This window comes from Amblyomma mixtum, chromosome 5, assembly GCF_055824585.1.
Source record: "Amblyomma mixtum isolate Tamu chromosome 5, ASM5582458v1, whole genome shotgun sequence".
In the NCBI taxonomy this organism is placed as follows: Eukaryota; Metazoa; Arthropoda; class Arachnida; order Ixodida; family Ixodidae; genus Amblyomma; species Amblyomma mixtum.
The window spans coordinates 181,780,055-181,801,140 of record NC_143016.1 but is presented as its reverse complement, the minus strand read 5'-3'; the positions used below and the strand labels follow the sequence as shown (position 1 = coordinate 181,801,140).

The 21,086-nt window shown below is 48.6% G+C and overlaps 1 protein-coding gene across 1 annotated transcript in view; it reads left to right on the top strand.

Annotated features, from left to right (window-relative positions):
* Window positions 1–21,086, top strand: part of LOC149345002 (cytochrome P450 2B4-like) — a 74,594-nt gene extending 53,508 nt beyond the window's left edge. Inside the window, exons 8-10 of the mRNA XM_089546421.1 lie at window positions 368–472; window positions 18,648–18,779; window positions 20,397–21,086. Of these exons, the coding sequence (XP_089402547.1) occupies window positions 368–472; window positions 18,648–18,779; window positions 20,397–20,749 (590 nt within the window). The 3' untranslated portion in view covers window positions 20,750–21,086. The remainder of the gene's footprint in view (window positions 1–367; window positions 473–18,647; window positions 18,780–20,396) is intronic.

Below are 21,086 nucleotides of genomic sequence, written 5' to 3'. Positions count from 1 at the left end.
ATGTTCAGTCAGCATTTTCGAGTCTGTACTATACGATTACCCATGGACATTTTACAACTTCTTGGCAAGATTTTCATGCTAAGGCATTAACTATGCAGTGAGAGAAAGAAACACCATGCGCGAAGACAGATTTCGAGCTACGAGTGCACATACACACAAAAATCACACATCTGGGTCTGTGTCTCTGCCTCGGTGTCATTTCTTATTTCATTGCTGCGATGCAGAACTTTACGTCAGACAAATAGCTTAGCAAGCCTCATTAAATTAGAATTTCTGAATACCTCTCTCGTTTCGTCTGTGAAAGCGTGCATACACATGCCCACTGCTGCGCTAGCCCCTCTTCATGCCAAGTGTCACCACTTCACAGGTGGTACAGACACCTCCGCTGGCATACTCCAGTGGCTGTTCCTAAGGATGGCCAAAGAGCCGAGAATCCAGGAGAAGATCCAAAAGGAAATTCAGGACAAGATCGGTAAGCTCCGATATTATCTGTAGTAATTTCGCCAAAAGTGGTTTCCAAATTCTGCTTCATTCCATATTCAGAGCAAACCGACGTACCGTAGGTTGCATATCTGCAGGCGATGTAAGGGTTTATAAAACAAATCTGCAGTGATTCGTTTCGCAATCTCACTTCGCAGTGAATACGTTCTTTATCTGTTCATGCAGAAACAGAATGCTGCGACAAATTTGTTCTTGGGCTGTAAGGTCGCAGTTCCTAACGGCAATTAATTCGTAAAGATACAGTAGGAGTGGGCGCAAATATGATGAGGATGAAGATCCTCAAGATAGACGGAATAAAATAGCTTGAGGCGAAGAGTACTGCGGCATTCACTCAATGAAATTATGCCTTATTTCCTTTTCATGTTTATTTATTTATTACCATTACCTCAAATGCCTCCTGGAATGAAATATTGACGCCAGCGCTCGTGCAGACGGAAGCGCCTCTCAAGAAGAAGAGGAAGTGTGTGTGTGAAAGTGAAAGTGACCTGGAAGCGCACGTCTGTTGACCCGCTGTGGGCCCTCAGCCGCTGATTACCAACGTGACATCTGGTACAGGCGCTGGGTACGTCGTTAATGCACCGTACGCCCCCTTCAAGCCGCAATTCGAGCCCCGTACAAATACCGAAGGTTGACACGCCAGTCCACCAGGGCAGTCGCCGATTACAGGGCCTACCTCCCGAATTTGGACTGCTCCCTGTTTCCCATTGTTCACGGAGGGCAGGTCCTACAACGATGAATCCTCCAGCTACAGTGTCGCCGGTCCTGCTCCACCACCAGCGAGAGCCACCCCATTTTCGCGGTCAACCACACGAGGACGCCGAAGACTGGCTGGACCAGTATGACCGGGTGGCCATCTACAATGGTTGGGGCGCTGACTGCAAGATGCGGCATGTTTATTTCGCCCTTGAAGACTACGCGAGGACCTGGTTTCTGAACAATGAATCTGGCCTTGGAACATGGGATACGTTCAAGACAGAGTTCCTCCAAACCTTCAAGGACAGCACGTCGCGCAGGGAGAAGGCCGACCTGCTTTTAAAAGCCAGACATCAACTCCCCAGCGAGAGTGTGACGGTGTATGCTGAGGAAATGAAGAGGCTGTTCCGGCGTGCCGACCCAAACATGTCGGAGGAGAGGAAGGTGAGCTTCCTTATGAAAGGTGTTAAGGAGCAGCTGTTCGCCGGCCTGGTTCGAAGTCCTCCAGTCACGGTAGCTGACTTCGTAAAGGAGGCGAGCACCATCGAAAAGTCTTTGGACATGAGGGCCCGGCAGTACGATTGTACAACACCGTCGATGCTCACGGCCACTGTGGAGGACGCCACGGTGAAGTCGGCAGACTCCTTACGTAAGTTGATACGATGTATTGTGAGGGAGGGGACTGGCAAAGCTCTTTCCGGACAAGGAAAAACCTCCGCCTAGCACTCTTGCTGACGTTGTCCGTGAGGAGGTGCAGCAAGCTCTAGGCACTTGTACAGCACTACCTGTTGCCGGCCCTGTGCAGCCTCAGCCCCCGAATCGCAGCTACGCCGCCGTCACACGCCGTTTTATTCCATCGCAGCCGAACCGACGTTACGACATACCTGCCTCCGCCGCTGCACGAACTCCACCTCCCCAGCCGAATTCTCCATAGCGGCTAGGACGCCGCAGAACGGATATCTGGAGAGCGCCAGACAATCAGCCGCTGTGCTACCACTGCGGTGAGGCTGGACATGTTTATCGTCGCTGCCCATACAGGGAGATGGGCCTTCGAGGATTCCCCGTCGGTTGTCATCGTCCGATGTATGGAGAACGACCGCAGGAGATCGCGGACTACATCTCGCAAGCGGACTCCGTACAGCGCCGTTTCTCTCGATCTCCATCGCCGCGTCGCTACAGTTCCCCAGGGCGAGGCCAGTCTCAGAGTCCCCGCAGGGGAAACTAGATGCAGCAGCCTCTGGAGGTGCGGCTGCTCAACGACAAAGTATACAAGATCCTCCATCGCCAAAAGACAGTTCTCAACCAACGCCGAATTCCGTAGCCGTACCGACGATTCTTGAGCCCACGTACCTCAAAACTAGCCGATGTCCTGACGCACCCCTCCATGGCCACGACGCCTTTCCTCGATGCCGAACTCCTTCGACGCACCGCAGCCGAGACCGAACGCCTCGACGTCCCCAAAGTAAGACACCACCAACTGCCGACTTGGAGATTTTGGTTGACGGCGCCGATGTAACCGCGCTGGTGGACACTGGAGCCGATTATTCAGTACTTAGTGGACAATTCACCGCGGCACTAAAAAAGGTCACAACCGCTTGGGATGGCCCACAGATGCGTACTGCAGGAGAACATTTAATTACACCTACGGGAACGTGCACGTCGAGGGTAACCGTGCAAGGCCAAACATTCTTGGCGACGTTCGTAGTGTTAGCCGAGTGCTCCCGAGACGTCATACTCGGTATGGACTTTCTGACCGAAAACGGTGCAGTTATTCATCTGCAATCGCAGTCCGTCAAGTTCTCGACCGAGAAGGTCATATCCGTGGATAGTTTTCTTCCAGCGGCGCTGCACATTCTGGACGAACACGTGACCGTGCCTCCACGTTCCAGTGTGATGGTGTCACCCACACTTCGCGCACTTTTCGCGGGAAGCTCCCAGACACCCTTAGAGCGTGTGGCGGTAGCGGTCTCGGACTCGAAGGAGATGCCCTCGACTCAGCGTGGCAAACTCAGCGGAGACCAGCCACCAAGTGACAAGAGGTTTTTGGGCGTTCGGTGCCCAGCTTTCGCTGGTCGCAAGCCAGAGAATGGGTCGAAGCCAAAGGTTCACAAAACAAAACAAAGTTTATACAGCAATTGAGACGATACAGAGGATTTCACAAACACTAGTACAAATACAAAGTGATTAGCAACACAATGCAACCCGTGCAAAGTTAAACTCGAGAGAGAATACAATACAATGGCAATATTGCACCTAACGTGCACTAACACATGAGAGAGAGGTAAACAAACAAAACACAATTTGTTCACCGGGCACTGCGGCAGTCCGACGACCAGAGTTCCACGACGATGCCGTCCCGCAGACTGGCGACCGTTGCCTCGTTGGTCCGATGCTGGCCGAGTGGTGTTTTCCCCGGGAGTCGAACGGGCGCGCTTCGATGAAGCTTAAACGGCGGTCCGGACTGACTTGACAGCAGTCAACGCCCTTTTTATAACCGCGCTTGCACGTCTGATTGTTCTACGCGCTGAGTAGGCGCGCACATACACGCAGCATCTCCCGTGTAGTTTCCCTTCCTTTCTCTCGCCGGCCGCGCGTCCTCATTGGTTAAAGTCAGGAGTCGTTTCGCGAAGGTTCCAGCGTGTTCTAGCGTGGCGCCGTCGTGGCGGCGTAGCCGACGTCCGAGTGCAGAGGAGGGGGACATGTCTTAGCGCACTCAAGGCTTCCCCCTCTTCCCCCCGTCAGCTGTAGAAGCGACTCGGATGTTCCAGAGAAATCTTCGTGCATGACTCATTCCCTCGGCGCACGCCGTGGCGGTGAGCGGTGGTGGAGGAGAGAGAGAGAGCACACGCACACAGGCTAGGCGCTCCGCGGGGGTTTCCTCCTCCCCTGTTCGTCTCGCGCTAGCGAGACGCGTCCGCGCGGCACTGTTTTTCTTTGCTTCAAAAATGCGCCGAATTTTGTGACACTGCACCTTCCTTTAAGAATATTGTGTAACAATATTCACAAAAGACAAAATTTGTGCGCACAGGCATGCGCTCACAAAGTCAAGGGTGAATGCCAAAATACATACATCCATACCATAATGTTTTCACATACATAATACAGTGCAATGGACAGATTGCACTCCAAAACACGCCGCAGTTCGGCGGTACAATTCGCGCGCAAAGTACATTTGAAAATACATACATCAATACCATGATGTTTTCACCTACACAACACAGTGCAATGTTCACAATGCACATAAATACACGCCTCGATTGGGCAGTACATTAACACAAGGCTACAAACATGGAGCACGCAAATACAAGGTACACTTTCGCCGGTACTTCCACGTTTGGCCTACACAGCGGGCTCGGAACAGGATTGTTTCGCTCAAGGTTTGAGTCGCGCTTTTAGTTCTCTTACGCACGCGACTCAGACTTTTCTTTCTGTCGCGAGCTCTGCTCACTTTCGCCTTGTGTTGAGGCTTCTCTTCCGAACGCGGTTTTGGCTCCGCTTCCTACTCGTACTCCTGTCTGGTTTTGTGCCCAGACTTCGAGCCCTTCTTCCTTTCCTGCGGCTAGCGCGTCTGTTGCGAACAAATTTAACGCCAGTTCGCTCATGACGGCTCCGCTCCTCGTGTTCTCCTTCTCGGCGCGCGCTTTTCTGTTTGCGTTTGTGCCTCCAGACTGAGTCCTTGTTGAATGCTGCGCTCGTTCGTCTGCACTTTTTTCTCACTTAGCTGTGATGTTCCCGCAGTTCACTTGGACTCGACTCAGCTGTCTTCAGCTTAGTTCTGTCTCTTCATTTTCTTCCTGAATTTTCTCCATGGCTTCTGTTTTTCGGCTTCACCTGCTTTGGTGGTGTCCGATTCATTTCTTTTTACTTTCTTCCGAATTCTCCTTCGGGTCAAGCCCGGTTCACTGTCAATTGCGTCATCCGAGTTCTTATCTCGCGATGAAGCCATTGGTTCAGCTCTCTCTTCTTCTTCGAGGACTGAACTATCCTCTCTTACCAAGTCATTTTTGTTCTTTCGGAGCCTTCTTTGTGAGGGGCATTCTGAGCATGGCTCAATAGCCATTGATGGCTCTTTCTCCTCACTTTCGCTCAGTATTGCTTCCTCAGCTTTCTCCGATACTTTCCTGAGCTCGTCAGTTTCAGTGCAGTGGTGCTCCATTCCTTGTACTGCAGTCTCTTCCTCAGCGGGAAGAATTTCCTCGTCTTCCTCATAGGCAGAAATTTCCTCGCCTTCCTCATCGGGAAAGCCTTCTTCGCTGCTCGAGGGTTCACTGGGAACGGTTTCCGTGTTTTCTCTGAGTGCGCTCTCCTCAATGCCCCTTAATCACTCTTTCTCGTGGTCTGCACTGCAAGACTCGCACGTGTTGCACTCGGACTCCTCCATAAAGACCCGAACTGCTTCTTCGTCCTCAGGCGGCTGCCCTAGAGTTCCCTCTGACTGAAGCGTCAGGTCGGCCTTTACTTCAGTGCCTACTACCTCAGCAGTAGCTACACTTTCGACTTCCTGAGGAAGCGACACTCCGGTCAGTGCTTCACTCTCTGTGGTTTCAGTTGCAGGAACAGGCTGTTCCACAACCTCACCCTCACTAGAGGAGCTAGTTACAACCTTTTCCTTGGTTGTCAACAAAGACTCGTTAGTCTTCCACCCGGCCTCTCCGAGTGTAAGCTCCACTGGCTCCCTCACGTTACTCGAACGCCGAATTTCAGCAAGCTTCCTCTGAATGATTGCCATTTCTATTTCAAAAGCTCTTTCGGCCGCTTCTTCGAGCCTTTTCCGTTCTCTCCCTTCTCCTTCACGTTTCATTTGCCTCTCTTTCTCAGCGGCTTCTCTAGCGCGCTGTCTATCTTTCTCTCTCTCTTCTTGTTTTCTCTGCCATTCTCTCTCTCGCTCCAAAGAAAGCTTCTCCGCCAATTCTTGTCTCTTCTGCCATTCTCTTTCTTTCTCTTCTCGAGCTCTGTCTCTTTCCTGGTACACCCATTCTCGCAGTTCGGCGCCGGTCATCCCCATCTGGAGGCCGACCTCTATTAGCTCCTTTAGCTCCTTAAAGCTCATTATTGGAGACCGAACTCTACATTCAAGGCAATGAATACCTGTACACGGTGAACTTCCCTAACCGCTTCGGCGCGGCACCTCACAATATCGCTCTGCTGCTCACAGTCGTTTACGACCTTTTCGTAAACTCCTTCCGACTCTTTCTCCGTTCTCTGTGCTTACAAACACCAAACGTCCTGTCGTGGACGCCAGAATATATTGTCACCCACACTTCGCGCACTTTTCGCGGGAAGCTCCCAGACACCCTTAGAGCTTGTGGGGGTAGCGGTCTTGGACTCGAAGGAGATGCCCTCGACTCAGCGTGGCGAACTCAGCGGAGACCAGCCACCAAGTTACAAGAGGTTTTTGGGCGTTCGGTGCCCAGCTTTCGCTGGTCGCAAGCCAGAGAGGGTCGGAGCCAAAGGTTCACAAAACAAAACAAAGTTTATACAGCAATTGAGACTATACAGAGGATTTCACAAACACTAGTACAAAGACAAAGTGATTAGCAACACAATGCAACTCGTGCAAAGTTAAACTCGAGAGAGAATACAATACAATGGCAATATTGCACCTAAAGTGCACTAACACATGAGAGAGAGGTAAACAAACAAAACACAATTTGTTCACCGGGCACTGAGGCAGTCCGACGACAAAAGTTCCACGACGATGCCGTCCCGCAGACTGGCGACCGTTGCCCCGTTGGTCCGATGCTGGCCGAGTGGTGTTTTCCCCGGGAGTCGAACGGGCGCGCCTCGATGAAGCTTAAACGGCGGTCCGGACCGACTTGACAGCAGTCAACGCCCTATTTATAACCGCGCTTGCACGTCTGTTTGTTCTACGCGCCAGAGTAGGCGCGCACATACACGCAGCATCTCCCGTGTAGTTTCCCTTCCTTTCTCTCGCCGGCCGCGCGTCCTCATTGGTTAAAGTCAGGAGTCGTTTCGCGAAGGTTCCAGCGTGTTCTAGCGTGGCGCCGTCGTGGCGGCGTAGCCGACGTCCGAGTGCAGAGGAGGGGGACATGTCTTAGCGCACTCAAGGCTTCCCCCTCTTCCCCCCGTCAGCTGTAGAAGCGACTCGGATGTTCCAGAGAAATCTTCGTGCATGACTCATTCCCTCGGCGCACGCCGTGGCGGTGAGCGGTGGTGGAGGAGAGAGAGAGAGCACACGCACACAGGCTAGGCGCTCCGCGGGGGTTTCCTCCTCCCCTGTTCGTCTCGCGCCAGCGAGACGCGTCCGCGCGGCACTGTTTTTCTTTGCTTCAAAAATGCGCCGAATTTTGTGACACTGCACCTTCCTTTAAGAATATTGTGTAACAATATTCACAAAAGACAAAATTTGTGCGCACAGGCATGCGCTCACAAAGTCAAGGGTGAATGCCAAAATACATACATCCATACCATAATGTTTTCACATACATAATACAGTGCAATGGACAGATTGCACTCCAAAACACGCCGCAGTTCGGCGGCGCTGTTATTCTTTGTTTGCTTCAAAAATGCGCCGAATTTTGTGACAGATGGTAACCGTCGGCTCAAAGCACATACGGGAACTTGAGGGTGTCGTCGAAAGCAAGCAGCTGTTTCTACTGGACAGAAGAATTTCCGTCGCCAGGGCGGTTGTCTTCCTTGAAGATAGCAAAGTCAACGTTCTTCTCACCAACTTCAGCAACGAACACCAACACCTTAACAAGGGAACGACTGTGGCGTATATTGACGCTCTTAGTGAAAATAGGTGTGTGCACAGTTTAACATCTGCTTCAACAACTGAGCCCGATGGACTTGCTGGTGTTAAGTACGATATTAACCCAACCTTGCCGCCCGACCAGCGAGACAAAGTACGGGAACTGCTCAGTCGCTACAGTGGTGCCTTCGCGTCCTCGCCACGCGTCGGGCGGACGCATCTTGCGAAATATCGCATTATTACAGACGAAAATGTTCCGCCACTCCGACAGTCACCTTATCGAGTGTCTACCAAAGAACGTGAGGCTATTACCACACAGGTGAAAGAAATGCTCGCAAACGACGTTATTCGCCCTTCTAGGAGCCCGTGGGCGGCACCTGTAGTGCTTGTGAAGAAGAAGGACGGCACCTTACGATTCTGCGTTGACTACCGTCGGTTAACAACGTCACTAAAAATGATGTGTATCCGCTGCCCAGAATTGACGACGCCTTGGATCGCTTATGCAACACCAGATATTTTTCTTCCATGGATTTGAAGTCTGGATATTGGCAAATTGAGGTAGACGAAAGAGACCGCGAAAGACGGCATTCATCACTCCAGACGGGTTGTACGAGTTTAAGGTGATGCCATTTGGTCTTTGCTCGGCACCCGCGACTTTCCAAAGGCTCATGGATACCATCCTTGCGGATTTGAAGTGGCAAACTTGTCTGGTCTACCTGGACGACGTCATCATTTTTGCCCCGTCTTTCGAGGAGCACCTTCGTCGCCTCGAGGAGGTCTTGCAGGCCATAACATCATCAGGCCTTACTCTCAAAGCCGAAAAATGCCATTTTGCTTATGTAGAGCTAAAGTTTGCAGGCCATGTCGTCAACCAAGAAGGGGTTCTTCCGGATCCTGAAAAAAAATCTGCCATTGCCAATTTTCCACCGCCGCGTGACCAAAAGCAAGTTCGTCGCTTCCTCGGGCTATGCGCATATTACCGCCGCTTCGTGGAGAATTTCTCTAAAATTGCTTCACCCCTTACTGATCTTACAAAAGCGCATGTACCGTTCAAGTGGGAACCTCCGCAGCAGAAGGCGTTTCAAGAGCTTCAACGCCGCCTGCAGTCACCCCCCGTGCTGGCGCACTTTGATGAGCTTGCTGACACACGGGTCCACACAGATGCGAGCAACGCTAGTTTGGGTGCTGTCCTTGTTCAATTTCAGCGGGACCAAGAACGTGTCATCGCTTATGCCAGCCGTGCACTCTCCAAGACAGAGGCCAACTATTCTGCGTCTGAAAAAGAGTGCCTCGCCATCGTGTGGGCCGTTTCCAAGTTCAGACCATACCTTTATGGCCGATCCTTCAAAGTAGTGACCGATCATCACGCCCTATGCTGGCTGACCAATCCCAAGGATCCTTCCGGTCGCCTAGCTAGATGGAGCCTTCGACTTCAAGAATTCGATATCACCGTCATTTACAAATCCGGTCACACACACGCAGACGCAGACTGTTTATCTCGTGCTCCCGTGCAACCAGCTCCGGATGATGCTGCTGACGACGAAGAAATATTCCTGAGTGCCGTTCATACCAACGATTTCGCCGAGCATCACCGCGCCGTCCCCGATCTTCGCGACGTCATTCGTTATCTTGAAAGAGCCAGCTGCACAGTTCCTAAAGCCTTCAGGCGCTCTTTGTCGTCTCTCTGCATACGTAACGGTGTTCTCTTTAAGAAGAACTTCGCTGCCAACACTAGGCCGTACTTGCTGGTCGTCCCCGTGTCCCTACACAATGAAATTCTTCACGCCTGCCATGACGAACCAGCTTCCGGCCACCTTGGGATTACTAGAACACAAGCCAGAATTCAAGAGAAGTACTACTGGCCGCGCCTGAGTCATGACGTTGCACACTACGTCCGCACTTGCCGGGATTGCCAGCGTCGTAAGGTCCCGCCCGTGAAGCCAGCCGGATTCCTCAAGCCCGTTGAGCCGCCTTCGCAAGCATTTCAACAAGTCGGCATGGACTTGCTGGGACCTTTCTCTACATCCGGCTCCGGGAAAAGGTGGATAATAGTAGCCACTGATTATCTCACGCGTTATGCAAAGACAGCATCCCTTCCGAGTAGCACCGCCCTCGAAGTAGCCCAGTTCTTTGTGCATCAAATCGTCTTACGTCATGGAGCTCCACAAGTTTTGATTACGGACAGAGGGGCTGCCTTCTCCTCTGAGCTCTTGCACCATATTGTAGTTTTTAGTCACACCAGTCACCGTAGGACGACTTCTTATCATCCCCAAACTAACGGACTGACGGAACATCTAAACAAGACGCTTACAGACATGCTTTCGATGTACGTGGACGTAGAACATAAAACCTGGGACGACGTCCTGCCCTATGTCACGTTCGCGTATAATACAGCCGTACAAGAAACCACCAACATGACACCCTTTAGCCTCGTTTATGGCCATCAGGTGACGACAACACTCGATGCCATGCTGCCCCATGACGAAGACCACCCAAATGACGACGTTGCATCCTTCTTACAACGCGCCGAAGCTGCCCGCCAACTCGCACGGCTTCGCATTCAAGATCAACAGGGCCAGGACGCGCAACGCTACAACCTACGGAGACGGCTTGTTGAATACCTCCCGGGTGACCTCGTCTGGGTTTGGTCCCCAATCCGACGACGCAGCCTAAGTGAAAAGCTCTTGCGCCGCTATTTTGGTCCTTACCGAATTGTGCGACTCCTTGGAGCCCTGAATTATGAAGTCGTACTCACGAGCCTCAAAAATCTCGACGCCACCCCCGCCCCGAGGTGGTCCATGTCGTTCGCCTGAAGCCCTACTGCGAAAGGGCGCACTAACTCTTCTCGAGACCATCCCTGCGTTCATGGCGGCATCGGGTCGATACCTTCGCAGGAAGGGGGCTAATGACGCCAGCGCTCGTGCAGACGGAAGCGCCTCTCAAGAAGAGGAAGTGTGTGTGTAAAAGTGAAAGTGACCTGGAAGCGCACGTCTGTTGACCCGCTGTGGGCCCTCAGCCGCTGATTACCAACTTGACAATATGACATCAGGGATGGCTGATTGATCATTTGAAGAATAAGTCGATAGCAGCCTTGAATTGAGACGGATTGCTGTTGCGCACAGAGTGGATTAGCAGATTTTTCTAGTCCGGATAAATTTTGACGAAGAAGGAGTGAAGATTAGGTGTAGTCTGTGCTGAAGGAGAGTAGACGGCATTGTGATGGCTGATGCTGCTTGATAAGAGGGAGGTTACTGAAACATGAAGTGATGAATGATAAAATTTGTGAAAAAAGCAAAGCGGGAAGATGCAACGTCTCAATTCGAGATTAGCAAAGAGTGCTTGAGAGATACGAGCAGTTACACTGGAGTAGTAGTACAACTCTGAAAAAAAAAATAAATATGGCTGCGCGACTATCATTGATTCAATGATGTTGCAATGGTTAGACTGATGAGGGTCCTAGACTGAGCATGCTTATTCTAGGTCAGGTTCAACAAATGTAAGATAAGTTAGTGAGATAAGATAAGAGATAAGACGTCAGATAGGCTCTCTATCAGGCAGAAGACTGAGGCTCTTACTCATTCCTTGTTCCCTATACATTTGTATTTGCAGCCATACCGGGGGGGGGGGGGCGGTTTCTTTATGCCAGTGCTTCAATGAGTGTTAAGCGAATCTGCATTCAGTCTGGTCATAAGATGTTTTTTTTGAAAGCACACACACCGATGCGGCCTGTCTAGGCACGGCTTCCGGCTGAGGAGCTATTTGTGCCATGGCCAGAGAACTGCTGCTGGTGTAATACTCCAGAAACCATGGATTATTGTTTTATTTATTTATTGACCCTCACAGCCCACAGGCATTACTGAGGGGATTGGGTGAATCGAAATAACAAGAGACACAAAGCACAGGACATAAGCATTACTGAGGGGATTGGGTGAATCTAAATAACAAGAGACTCAAAGCAGCAAAAAGATAACTCAAAACTAAATGGTTCTTGTACAATAAATATTCAGGACTGTTCGAGAAGATAACAAAGTACAAAATCAGCAGCAACACAAGAACGCAGTACATGTGCTTCAACGAAAAACAGAAAATAAGAAAAGACGACAGCAAATATAGATGGTTAAGGATTGAAAAAAAAATAGACTAGTTTTTTATGTTTTACTGGGGTTTAGCATTCCAATGCCACTAAGGCGATGAGGGACACTATAGTGAACAGAGCCGGACATTTTGACCACCTCATGCTTTTGAACATGTCCTAACGTCGAACAGTACACGGGCCTCTAGCACTTCGCCTCCATCAGAATGCGACTGCCACGGCCGGGATCGAACCCCATATTTGGGATCAGCAACCAAGCGCCATACACTGAGCCGCCGCCTCGACGCAAAAAGGTTAATGACAGCTGCACGAAAAGCAATGACATCCGCAATTTCAGAAATTCAGAAATTTCACGAGGAGGGCGGTTCCAACTATTACAAGTGTTGGTAATGAAGGAGTCGTGGCAGTGTTTGGTGCAACATGAAGGAATTCCTATTTTGTGACGGTCATCAATGCCTGATGAAGTCAGGATAATTGCACTACAAGTTTCTGCTTGAGATATACATGGCAATGAAAAATCTTACGAAATAAACATAGTCAAAATATTTTTCTACGTTCCGTTAGAAGAGGCCGTGATAGTCAAGCTTTTATTGCAGTCACGCTAGAAGGATGATAGCAGTTAGACAATATAAAGCGCGATGCGCGATTCTGCACATTCTCTAGTTCAGTGATGAGTGAAACGACGCCTTGGTCTGAAAGAGGAGCTGCATATTCCAGTTTTGGACAAACAATTTTTTTTTGTAAAGGAAAAGCCTTAGTCCGCTAGGACAGTGTGAAAAGGTTCTTCTAAGGTAGCCAAGTGTATCATTAGCACGATTAACTACGTGATTCGCATGCAGTTACCATTACAAGTTACTCCTTACGTGAACATTTAGATATTTGTACGAAGAGGCAAATTCCAGAGGAGTATTTTTGATGTAGTAGGTACGAGCAGTTGTTCTGACGCGAGAGACAAATATATGCTTACACTTGTTAATGTGAGAGAGCTTCATAGCCCAACGCTGACACCATTCGGAAATGGTGTTAATACAAGTGCCTTGGTCGTGTGTTCTTCTCTGACATATCCTAACGAACTGTTATGAAAGGCACCCAAATGAATCCGTACAGCAAAATGTTTTTGCCTGTCGAGAAGAACTTTTGTGCCTTCTGATCTCTTAGTGTTTGTGGGGTTATTCAGTGTTTGGAAGAGTGGTATGTTGGCCCGCCATGCGAATCACCACGTTCATAAAGTAGGTGTCAAAAAAGTGGGGCACTCCGGTGCGGAGAGTATTTGATGCGCTGTAAGATTCTCCTAGTTGGCTATCCTATATAGATGCATCTCTGTGCAACCCATAAATTTTACGTTTATGATGGAAGTGAAAGGCGGATGGTATGGCAGGCTCGTATTATGTAGCTCTGTGGTTTAAAGCATTAGCGTGCTCGAGGTGTGCTTTTCTAGACGGTTCTTATGCATAAAAAATGCGCTTATGTGGCCTTGGCGTGGCGTGTCCGAGTCGCAACCAAAACGTTACGGGTTCGGTTCACGACTTGTTACCCAAATATTCTCTTCAGCGCAATTCGTTTGCTTCATACACTTACATGTCCTTACGAAGTTTTAGTCATGTTAAAGCTTCTAATCAGCAGTTTTTTTATATATTTATCTCTCTTTTCAATTGCGCCGCTCAACGTGTGACGTAGCCACACATTTTCTATGAGCCCGGTGTTTCTCGACGAAACCCTGACGGACCACGCTGGGTTTTCCACTGAACAAGACTCTTAAAGCTATCGCATTAATTGCATTTTGATACCTACAAGTAGTTTGTGTTTTAATTATTTCTCCGTTGCAGGAATACTTAATTTGCAATTTGTTTTTATTTATCCTGGTGAACGTTACGTGGAATCATTTTTTTAAAGTTTAGGAATATTCTATACGTGCACAACCAGTTCTAAGACGCCGGATGTTGCCTGGAAGATTTGATTAAATAGTGCCGCTTTATCAAGATCACTCCTCATAAAAAATTTCAAGCTCTAGACATGGCGGGCTTGCTTTATCTTTCCAACACGGTTTCATGAACGTCCAGAACGTCTTTCGCTTCTCCTTTTGAAACTCGATACTCAGTTGTCAGTGACAATATTGCGACACTCGGGTAGGCTTTTTTAAATAATGGCGTTAGTTGTTTCAGTTTATTAAACGTAATGATAGATTCGCCTTTCAATTATAGTGAATGAGCTCGCTGTCTGTAGCGATTCAAGCGAATGCTCAGGCCTGTTATCCGCGACTTCACCCTTCTCTCAGCTTACTGTGCAATGCGCTTCGAACATGAAGGTAGGCAAGGTGATGAACTTTTTCTTTAAATATAAAATACAGCTTGTTCACATGTAAATTTCCAGCCATAGATTCAAACGAAAAAAATTTGTTTTCGAGAGCTTCTAAAATGGTGCATATTGTCCTTTATTCAAAGCAATTTTGCTAGTACATTACTTTTAGGTTTTAAGCCGGAGTGACAAGGTTAGTAACCAGAGCGTGGTGATAACCAAACTCTGGTACGCAGCAAGTATCAGAAAGAATATCAGAAGTGTTGCAGAAGAGCAGGTCAATACTATTATGTCCACGAGTTGGCTATGCGATGTGTTGGAAAAACCAAGTGTTTCAAACATCGCTTTCATTTCGCAATAATCAGTGGTATTGGCTTTGATGACATAAACGTGATCATCCGATGTAACATCATCAAGTTAAAACCACCTCGAAAAAGAACACAGTCGGAATAAAAAGTGCAGCAATGATAAGCAACCGACGCACTACATACGGCTAGGAGGCCGAAGGGCGAAAGAAGGCGCCCACAACAATGATAGACACTTTACTTCGCCTTACACGGCAACAAGCAGACTCGATTGAATGACTGTACTAAGCCCTTTGCTCTTAATTAAATCCTTCATTTAAATGCTCCGTTGGTGCCGACCATCACGATAGACATTTAATCAACTAGGAAACATCTCGCATTCCTCAGTGGTTGTAGGTTGGTTTATGGGGTTTAACGTCCCAAAGCGACTAAGGCTATGAGAGACGCTCAGTGGTTGTAAATAGCCACGATAATATCAGCGGCAACAGGCTTTATCAAGCAAGCCAACCCATCAACTTTATTCTTGACACTAAAACAGTTAACGCTTAAAACAACATTGTTGCGAACAGTTCATGGTTTGGAAGTACAGTGGTGAGCAGCCTTGTCTAGAGCGCTTGAGCAGTGCGCACTTGGTAACAAAAACCGAAATTAGACAGCAGCCCCTCATTACAGGGCAAAGTTTTCGTGCTTGCTTTGTGTATGAGGCTATCTGGCGCTACTTCCGTGCAAGCGTTGCAGCTGGACCCTAGACGCTGCCACAAAATCTGGATTTCTTTGCAAGGAAGTGCACCACCCGAGCGCTCTAGACAAGGCTGCTCACCACTGTACGCCAGGAAGATCTGGCAGACACTACCCGCTGTAGCTGTGCGTCTAAGGTGTACGCTTTCTTGTAGATAATTAGCTTGTCTGAAATATGTTTTACTGAGCGAGCCCTACGATATTGCTGCGCTTGTACAGGATCAATCACACTGTGAGGGAACACAGTTCCGCGTGGCTACGCGGAGCACCATTGCGACCAAGCCAGTAGCAAACTTACACAAAGGAGCAGATGACACCAAGCACAACGTGTAGGTCCCTCTTCTCGTGCGGCACTCTGTATCGATTCATGAACGGATTAGATGAAATGGCGATCCGCAGGTACGTGACCACGCGGAGCCGTGTTCCCTCTAAGTGTGATTGATCCTGTACATATTGCCACAGATGAGTGCGCATGCTACGAACTTCATTCCAGAAATCGTCACTCAAGCTCCAGCGATTTGAAGTTGGACACATTCCTGAGAAACTGCCTCGGAGACTCACTTGTTATATCGGTTTGCTGCTGACCCTGTAGACGCAGTTTCGATCTCGAACGCGGCGGTCGCATTTCGGTGAAGGGGAAATACAAGAGATTAGCATACTGTGTGATGTCAGGGCAAGTCAAAGAACCCCAGGTGGCCGAAATTATCCTCAGCCCTCCACTACGGCGTCCCTCATAGCCTGTCTCGCTTTAGGCCGTTAAACTCCATAAAAAATTTAACCAAGTATTGGTGAGAAGCTCTGTTTTTTTTTCTCAATCCAGGCCAGCCGCAGTATGACTAGCACTATAATTTCATTTGTTTTCTCCTTTAGAGACCGAACGCACTACATAGGTTAACATGTTAAAATTACTTAAACAAGCTCGAAAAAAAGAAAGAGAAAAGCAAAATACAACGCAAACAAGCAAGACAAAAAGACAAAAGAAGAAAGTTAGAGCAAGACGCAGAAATCGCAGCAAACAGTCAATAAAAAAGCGTTCAGAGCGGATATAAGGCAGGTGGTGCCATTTGATCGTGCGGAAGGAGGTATTAGCTAATATGACTTTTCAGCTTATCGCAGAATTTTGTTCTGTCTGTCCACGTTACTACGTTTTCGGGCAGGGAATTCCATGATATTATTGCATGAGGGAGAAGTTACCTATTAATTGCTAGGGTTCTGGTAGAAATGCGTATCAAAGGTTTGCTGTGAATTAAACTAGATGGCCTTCTTAGACGTGGTGTTAGAAGTTCGTGTCTGAAGTTCGTGTCTGTGGTGGAAATAGAACGTATGAAGAAGGCACAAACGAGATGTCAGCCGGCATGATGCTAGTAATCAGAGTTAAAAATTCTTTTTTTTTTTAATGAAGTGAGGCTGAATTGTTTGAACAGGTTGAGGTGATAAACCATTGAGCGCGGTTTTGAATAGATTCAAAGCTATCGGCGAGGTGTACTTGTGGCGGATTCCAGATGCCTGGCGCATATTCATCCTTTGGCCCCATGAACGTTTAATATGCCAGCTTATAATTCTAGCGATGAGTTGCTTAAATTACGTCGCGTCTAGCCCAGGTTGCGCGAGGCTTCGCAGCAGATGGTTTCTATATGCGTTAATCATGGTAGCGATGGTCTGGTGTGCAGATCAACATATTTGTATTTTGTGGTTGGGGTAACAGTGTCTAAGTTGACATAGTAGGTATTGTTAGTCGGGCTATGAAGGCGAGAAAATTTTATGACCTTGCAGTTGACGTAGTTGAAAGACACGAGCCGAGTTTTGGACAAAACTGTGGTAATGTTTAGTTCTTGCTGGAGAGCACGGGTGTCAACTTGGTTCATTATGAGGAGTTATACGAGGCAATCATGTTCGACCAATCTCAGTTTAGATATGATGCCATAGAAGGCAGGTCATTGATGTAGATTGGGAACAATAAAGACAGCCCGGCGTCCTGAGGAACACCCGATGTTAAACTCGAGAGAGGAGAGTTACAATTGTTAGCACATGTGGAATTTATGCGCCCTTTCACGAAGAGCTCAATCTTTGATAACAAATTTTGTGTTAGTCCAAGGCTCGACAGACCTCTGGATCGTAAGAACTCTATTTCTCCGCTCTTCTGCGTCGTTTAGCAGCAGCCACACTCTCCTTCTCTTCCATGTCGAACGCGTCCGTCAATTCTCCGCCGAGCGCGTGCGCAGTAGCGTGCCTCATCTGTCGTAAACATGCGGATCGGCTAAGGTCAGGCGTCGGCGGCGTCCGTGGCGAGGAGGCGACGCACATGCGCAGTAGCGCTCGGAGCATCTGTGGATCACGCAGCGGAGTCGGCGACGGCTGCGGCGAGGAGGCGACGCACCTGCGCCTCTCGTGACGTCACTTGGTTTTCACACATGCGCAGAACTGGCGGCTCCCACTCACGCGAAACTCGGCTCTGACCCGCGTAGTGTAGCTTTTCCCTACAAAACGAAACTGAACAACCAATCAAACTGATCCCCTGACCGGCCTGGGCTGGGTGCACTTGAAGCATGACACAGCAGACAACGCATAGTCTCAGCAACAGCAGGGAACAAAAGGTGGAGGAGAACCGAGCCGGCGTCCAAAACGTACAACAAAAATAAAAAAATCTACACAAAAAGGACATCCCTTGCGCGCTTTGGTTTCTGTGACTGTTGCCTTCCGTCATTTATGTCAAAACGAGCACCCCTTGGCGGTCCATTGATGCCGTAGGTAGCGTGAAAGGGTTCTCGCATAGCTGCCGCTCTCACCGTTCGAACACGCTCCTACGTGGCCTCGCGGCAATCCACGGCTTACTGCGTCCGCCGCTATAAACGAGGGTGGCACTGGCGAACATTCTCAAGTTTCGCTTACACCACACATAATTACCCCGAAAGAAAAATATTGGACAACTGCCGCCGTAGCACAGTTGGTAGAGCACCGTACGCGTAATTCGGAGGCCATGGGTTCGGGTCCCACCTATGGCACGGATTGTTTTTCTTCTGGTTTTATTAATCTCCCAGTTATAAAAACCACAAAATTAAAAAAATATATATTCATTATTCTCCTTGGTTTTGGTGAGTGCTGGCTTTAGATGACATGCGTCAGGATATGTCGCAATGTCAAAGCCAGTTTTTTTGAACAAATAATATTTTACATCGTTAAAAGCAGGAATTGCGCGTGTGCCTGCGAGGCTTCGCAGCATATAGAACACGTCCAGGTATGTAGAGCAAATGTCCACTGTCTGCAAGTATGCCATTGTGCAAAGGAAATTTTTATTCTGTATCGTTTCCAGGAAGCGCTCCTCCCGCATACAAAGACCGAGCCAAGCTGCCTTACACGGTGGCCTGCCTGATGGAGACACTTCGCTGCCACCCTATATCCCCGCTCGGGTTGCCCCACAACACCTGTACTGACACCAGAGTCGGTGAGAATGAATTGAACTTCGTATTATCAAAACTACGAAAAAAAAACCAAGACTCTACAAAAAAGAAAAGCGTTCAGGTGTGTTGTTCGCAAGGTAAAAAGTCTGGCTGGACTGCGGCCAGGAAGGCGAAGAATGGCAGTGCTGATGTACAGCTCAACTCACTTACAGAAGTCAGTTACGCCACAATCTCAGTTACAGTTGAAGCGATGTAGAAAAAACACCCCCAATGCGTCCATGCGGTTTCAGAATGGGATAACTGGTTATTGCTGACACCGAAACGTCTTCAATGTGCACGTTAAGCAATAAACAACTGCAAAGCATACTCAGAAGCATACTCAGCCCCGTCTGCCTCTAAGGTCGTCCACAAGGCTTTTTTAAATTTGGACACGCGGCACTCAGCAGTGAGCCTGGGTAAAAATTATGAAGGAAAACAAAGTTTTACATTTTTTTGTGGCATTCATATTTCAGAACAAGACGTCGTGCTGACTGCGTGGGCCTGCATATGAACAAATGAATTGATTCAAGTTCGGAATTAATTGCAAGTGGCTCGATAAATGGAGCCGCGTGAGGGTGACACACCTGCCTAAGTACTGTTATGTTGTAGCGACCACAGCCTATAGAAAAAGTGATTGAATATTTAAAAACAAGGAATAAGAGCACGGCATCAAAAGGGGCGCAAAATCCTTCAGTTAATCGCTGCTTCAGGAAGCATTCGAATAGAATTGGAGCAGAAGTATTACCAGTTAATTAATCGAGGCCAAATTAATCGAGGCCGCCTAATTAACCTTTACTTCCAGATGAAACTTTGTTGCTAAGTGACTCAAAGGAGGAATTCCAACGCGTGATTCCGGACCTGAGAATGTAAAGGAAAGCAGTCAGTCCAAATATTTATATTCAGCTTCTACCTATGGTAGGCATCAAGGTGGATAAAAACATAATATTGAGAAATTTTGAAGACTGCTGGGTTCGCAATAGGCAGCGTGGGCGCGAGGTGAGGGAATGCATCTATAAAGGACAAGTAGTGACCGCAAATCTAAAAAGTAGGAGAGGGATAAGAAGGAGAATTCTTTTGGGATCGAAGGCATTTGACGCAGACAAGGAAGTCATCAGTAGCAAGTAAACAGTTTAGACATAGGAGGATAGTATACAGTGGTTGTATGTCACAGGCACATGGTGTCGGTTGCGGTGATTAAGAAAGTGTGCGTGAGAGAGACCAAGTAATAGGGAAGGCCGTGAAAAATTGTCAGTGCTACCCTCCGAATTGCGTCCGGCTGATTGCACTCGCCGCATCTAACGCTCCGCGAGTTAGCCGTGACACGCTTGCAAATGCTTGAACGCTGGGCGACCTTGCAACTAAGCGGATCAAGTGTTTATTAATTTTTTTTGCTGACCGTAGTTTACGCCAACATTCTGAAATCGCGATATGCACAACATTGCAATTTTTGTACTTCTCTGCTTGTATGTCAGTTTTGCCTCTATCTTCGGAATAGAAGACAAATCATTAAGCTAAAAATGTTATTCTGTTACTAGACGGCGCATTGGTTTAAAGAAAGCTCTCTCGGCCAGCAATGTGATCAGCATAAGATTTCGAGTACGCATCCATGTACCTTTCCGCAGGTGAACTGCTCATACCCAAGGACACAGGCATCATGTTTAACATATATGGCGTGAACCATGACCCCGAGATCTGGGATGATCCTGAGGAATTTCGGCCTGAGCGCTTCCTTGATCCAGCCACAGGAATGCTACGCCAGGAAGCCAAGCAGGTGGTCACCTTCAGCACGGGCCCGCGCACTTGTCCTGGAGAGAAGTTGGCACACGTGGACATGTTCTACATCCTGGTTCGACTAATGCAGAGGCTGAGCTGCAGCGCGCCAGGGAAGACCACAGATGTCAACGTTAATGACATCGTTGCAAAGGTCCTCATGTTGCCTGTCAAGCAGAATATTGTGCTCCACAGGAGGAATTAGAAAATGTACCACGGTTCTATGTTCGTTCGAAGAGGGAACTGAACAATTTTCTGCTTGTATCAGGTGAACGACCACAGAGTGCACTAAAATAGAATGGCAGGTGTATATCCTCCCCTGCTCCTCACATCTTCTGAGTTCAAGATTCTTGGAGATTGGCCGCGGCGGTCATCGGCGGTGAGGGCCCGCCAAGCCCTTCTGTGGTTCTTGAAAGCGTTGAGCCTGCGCGACCGGCTCTGTCTTCCGAAGAATTTTCGCCTTCTGCTTTTTCTTCTCTCTCCCTTTTCTCCCTCACCTTTATATCCTCTCATTACTTTCCCCCTGTGCACGGCAGCAAACT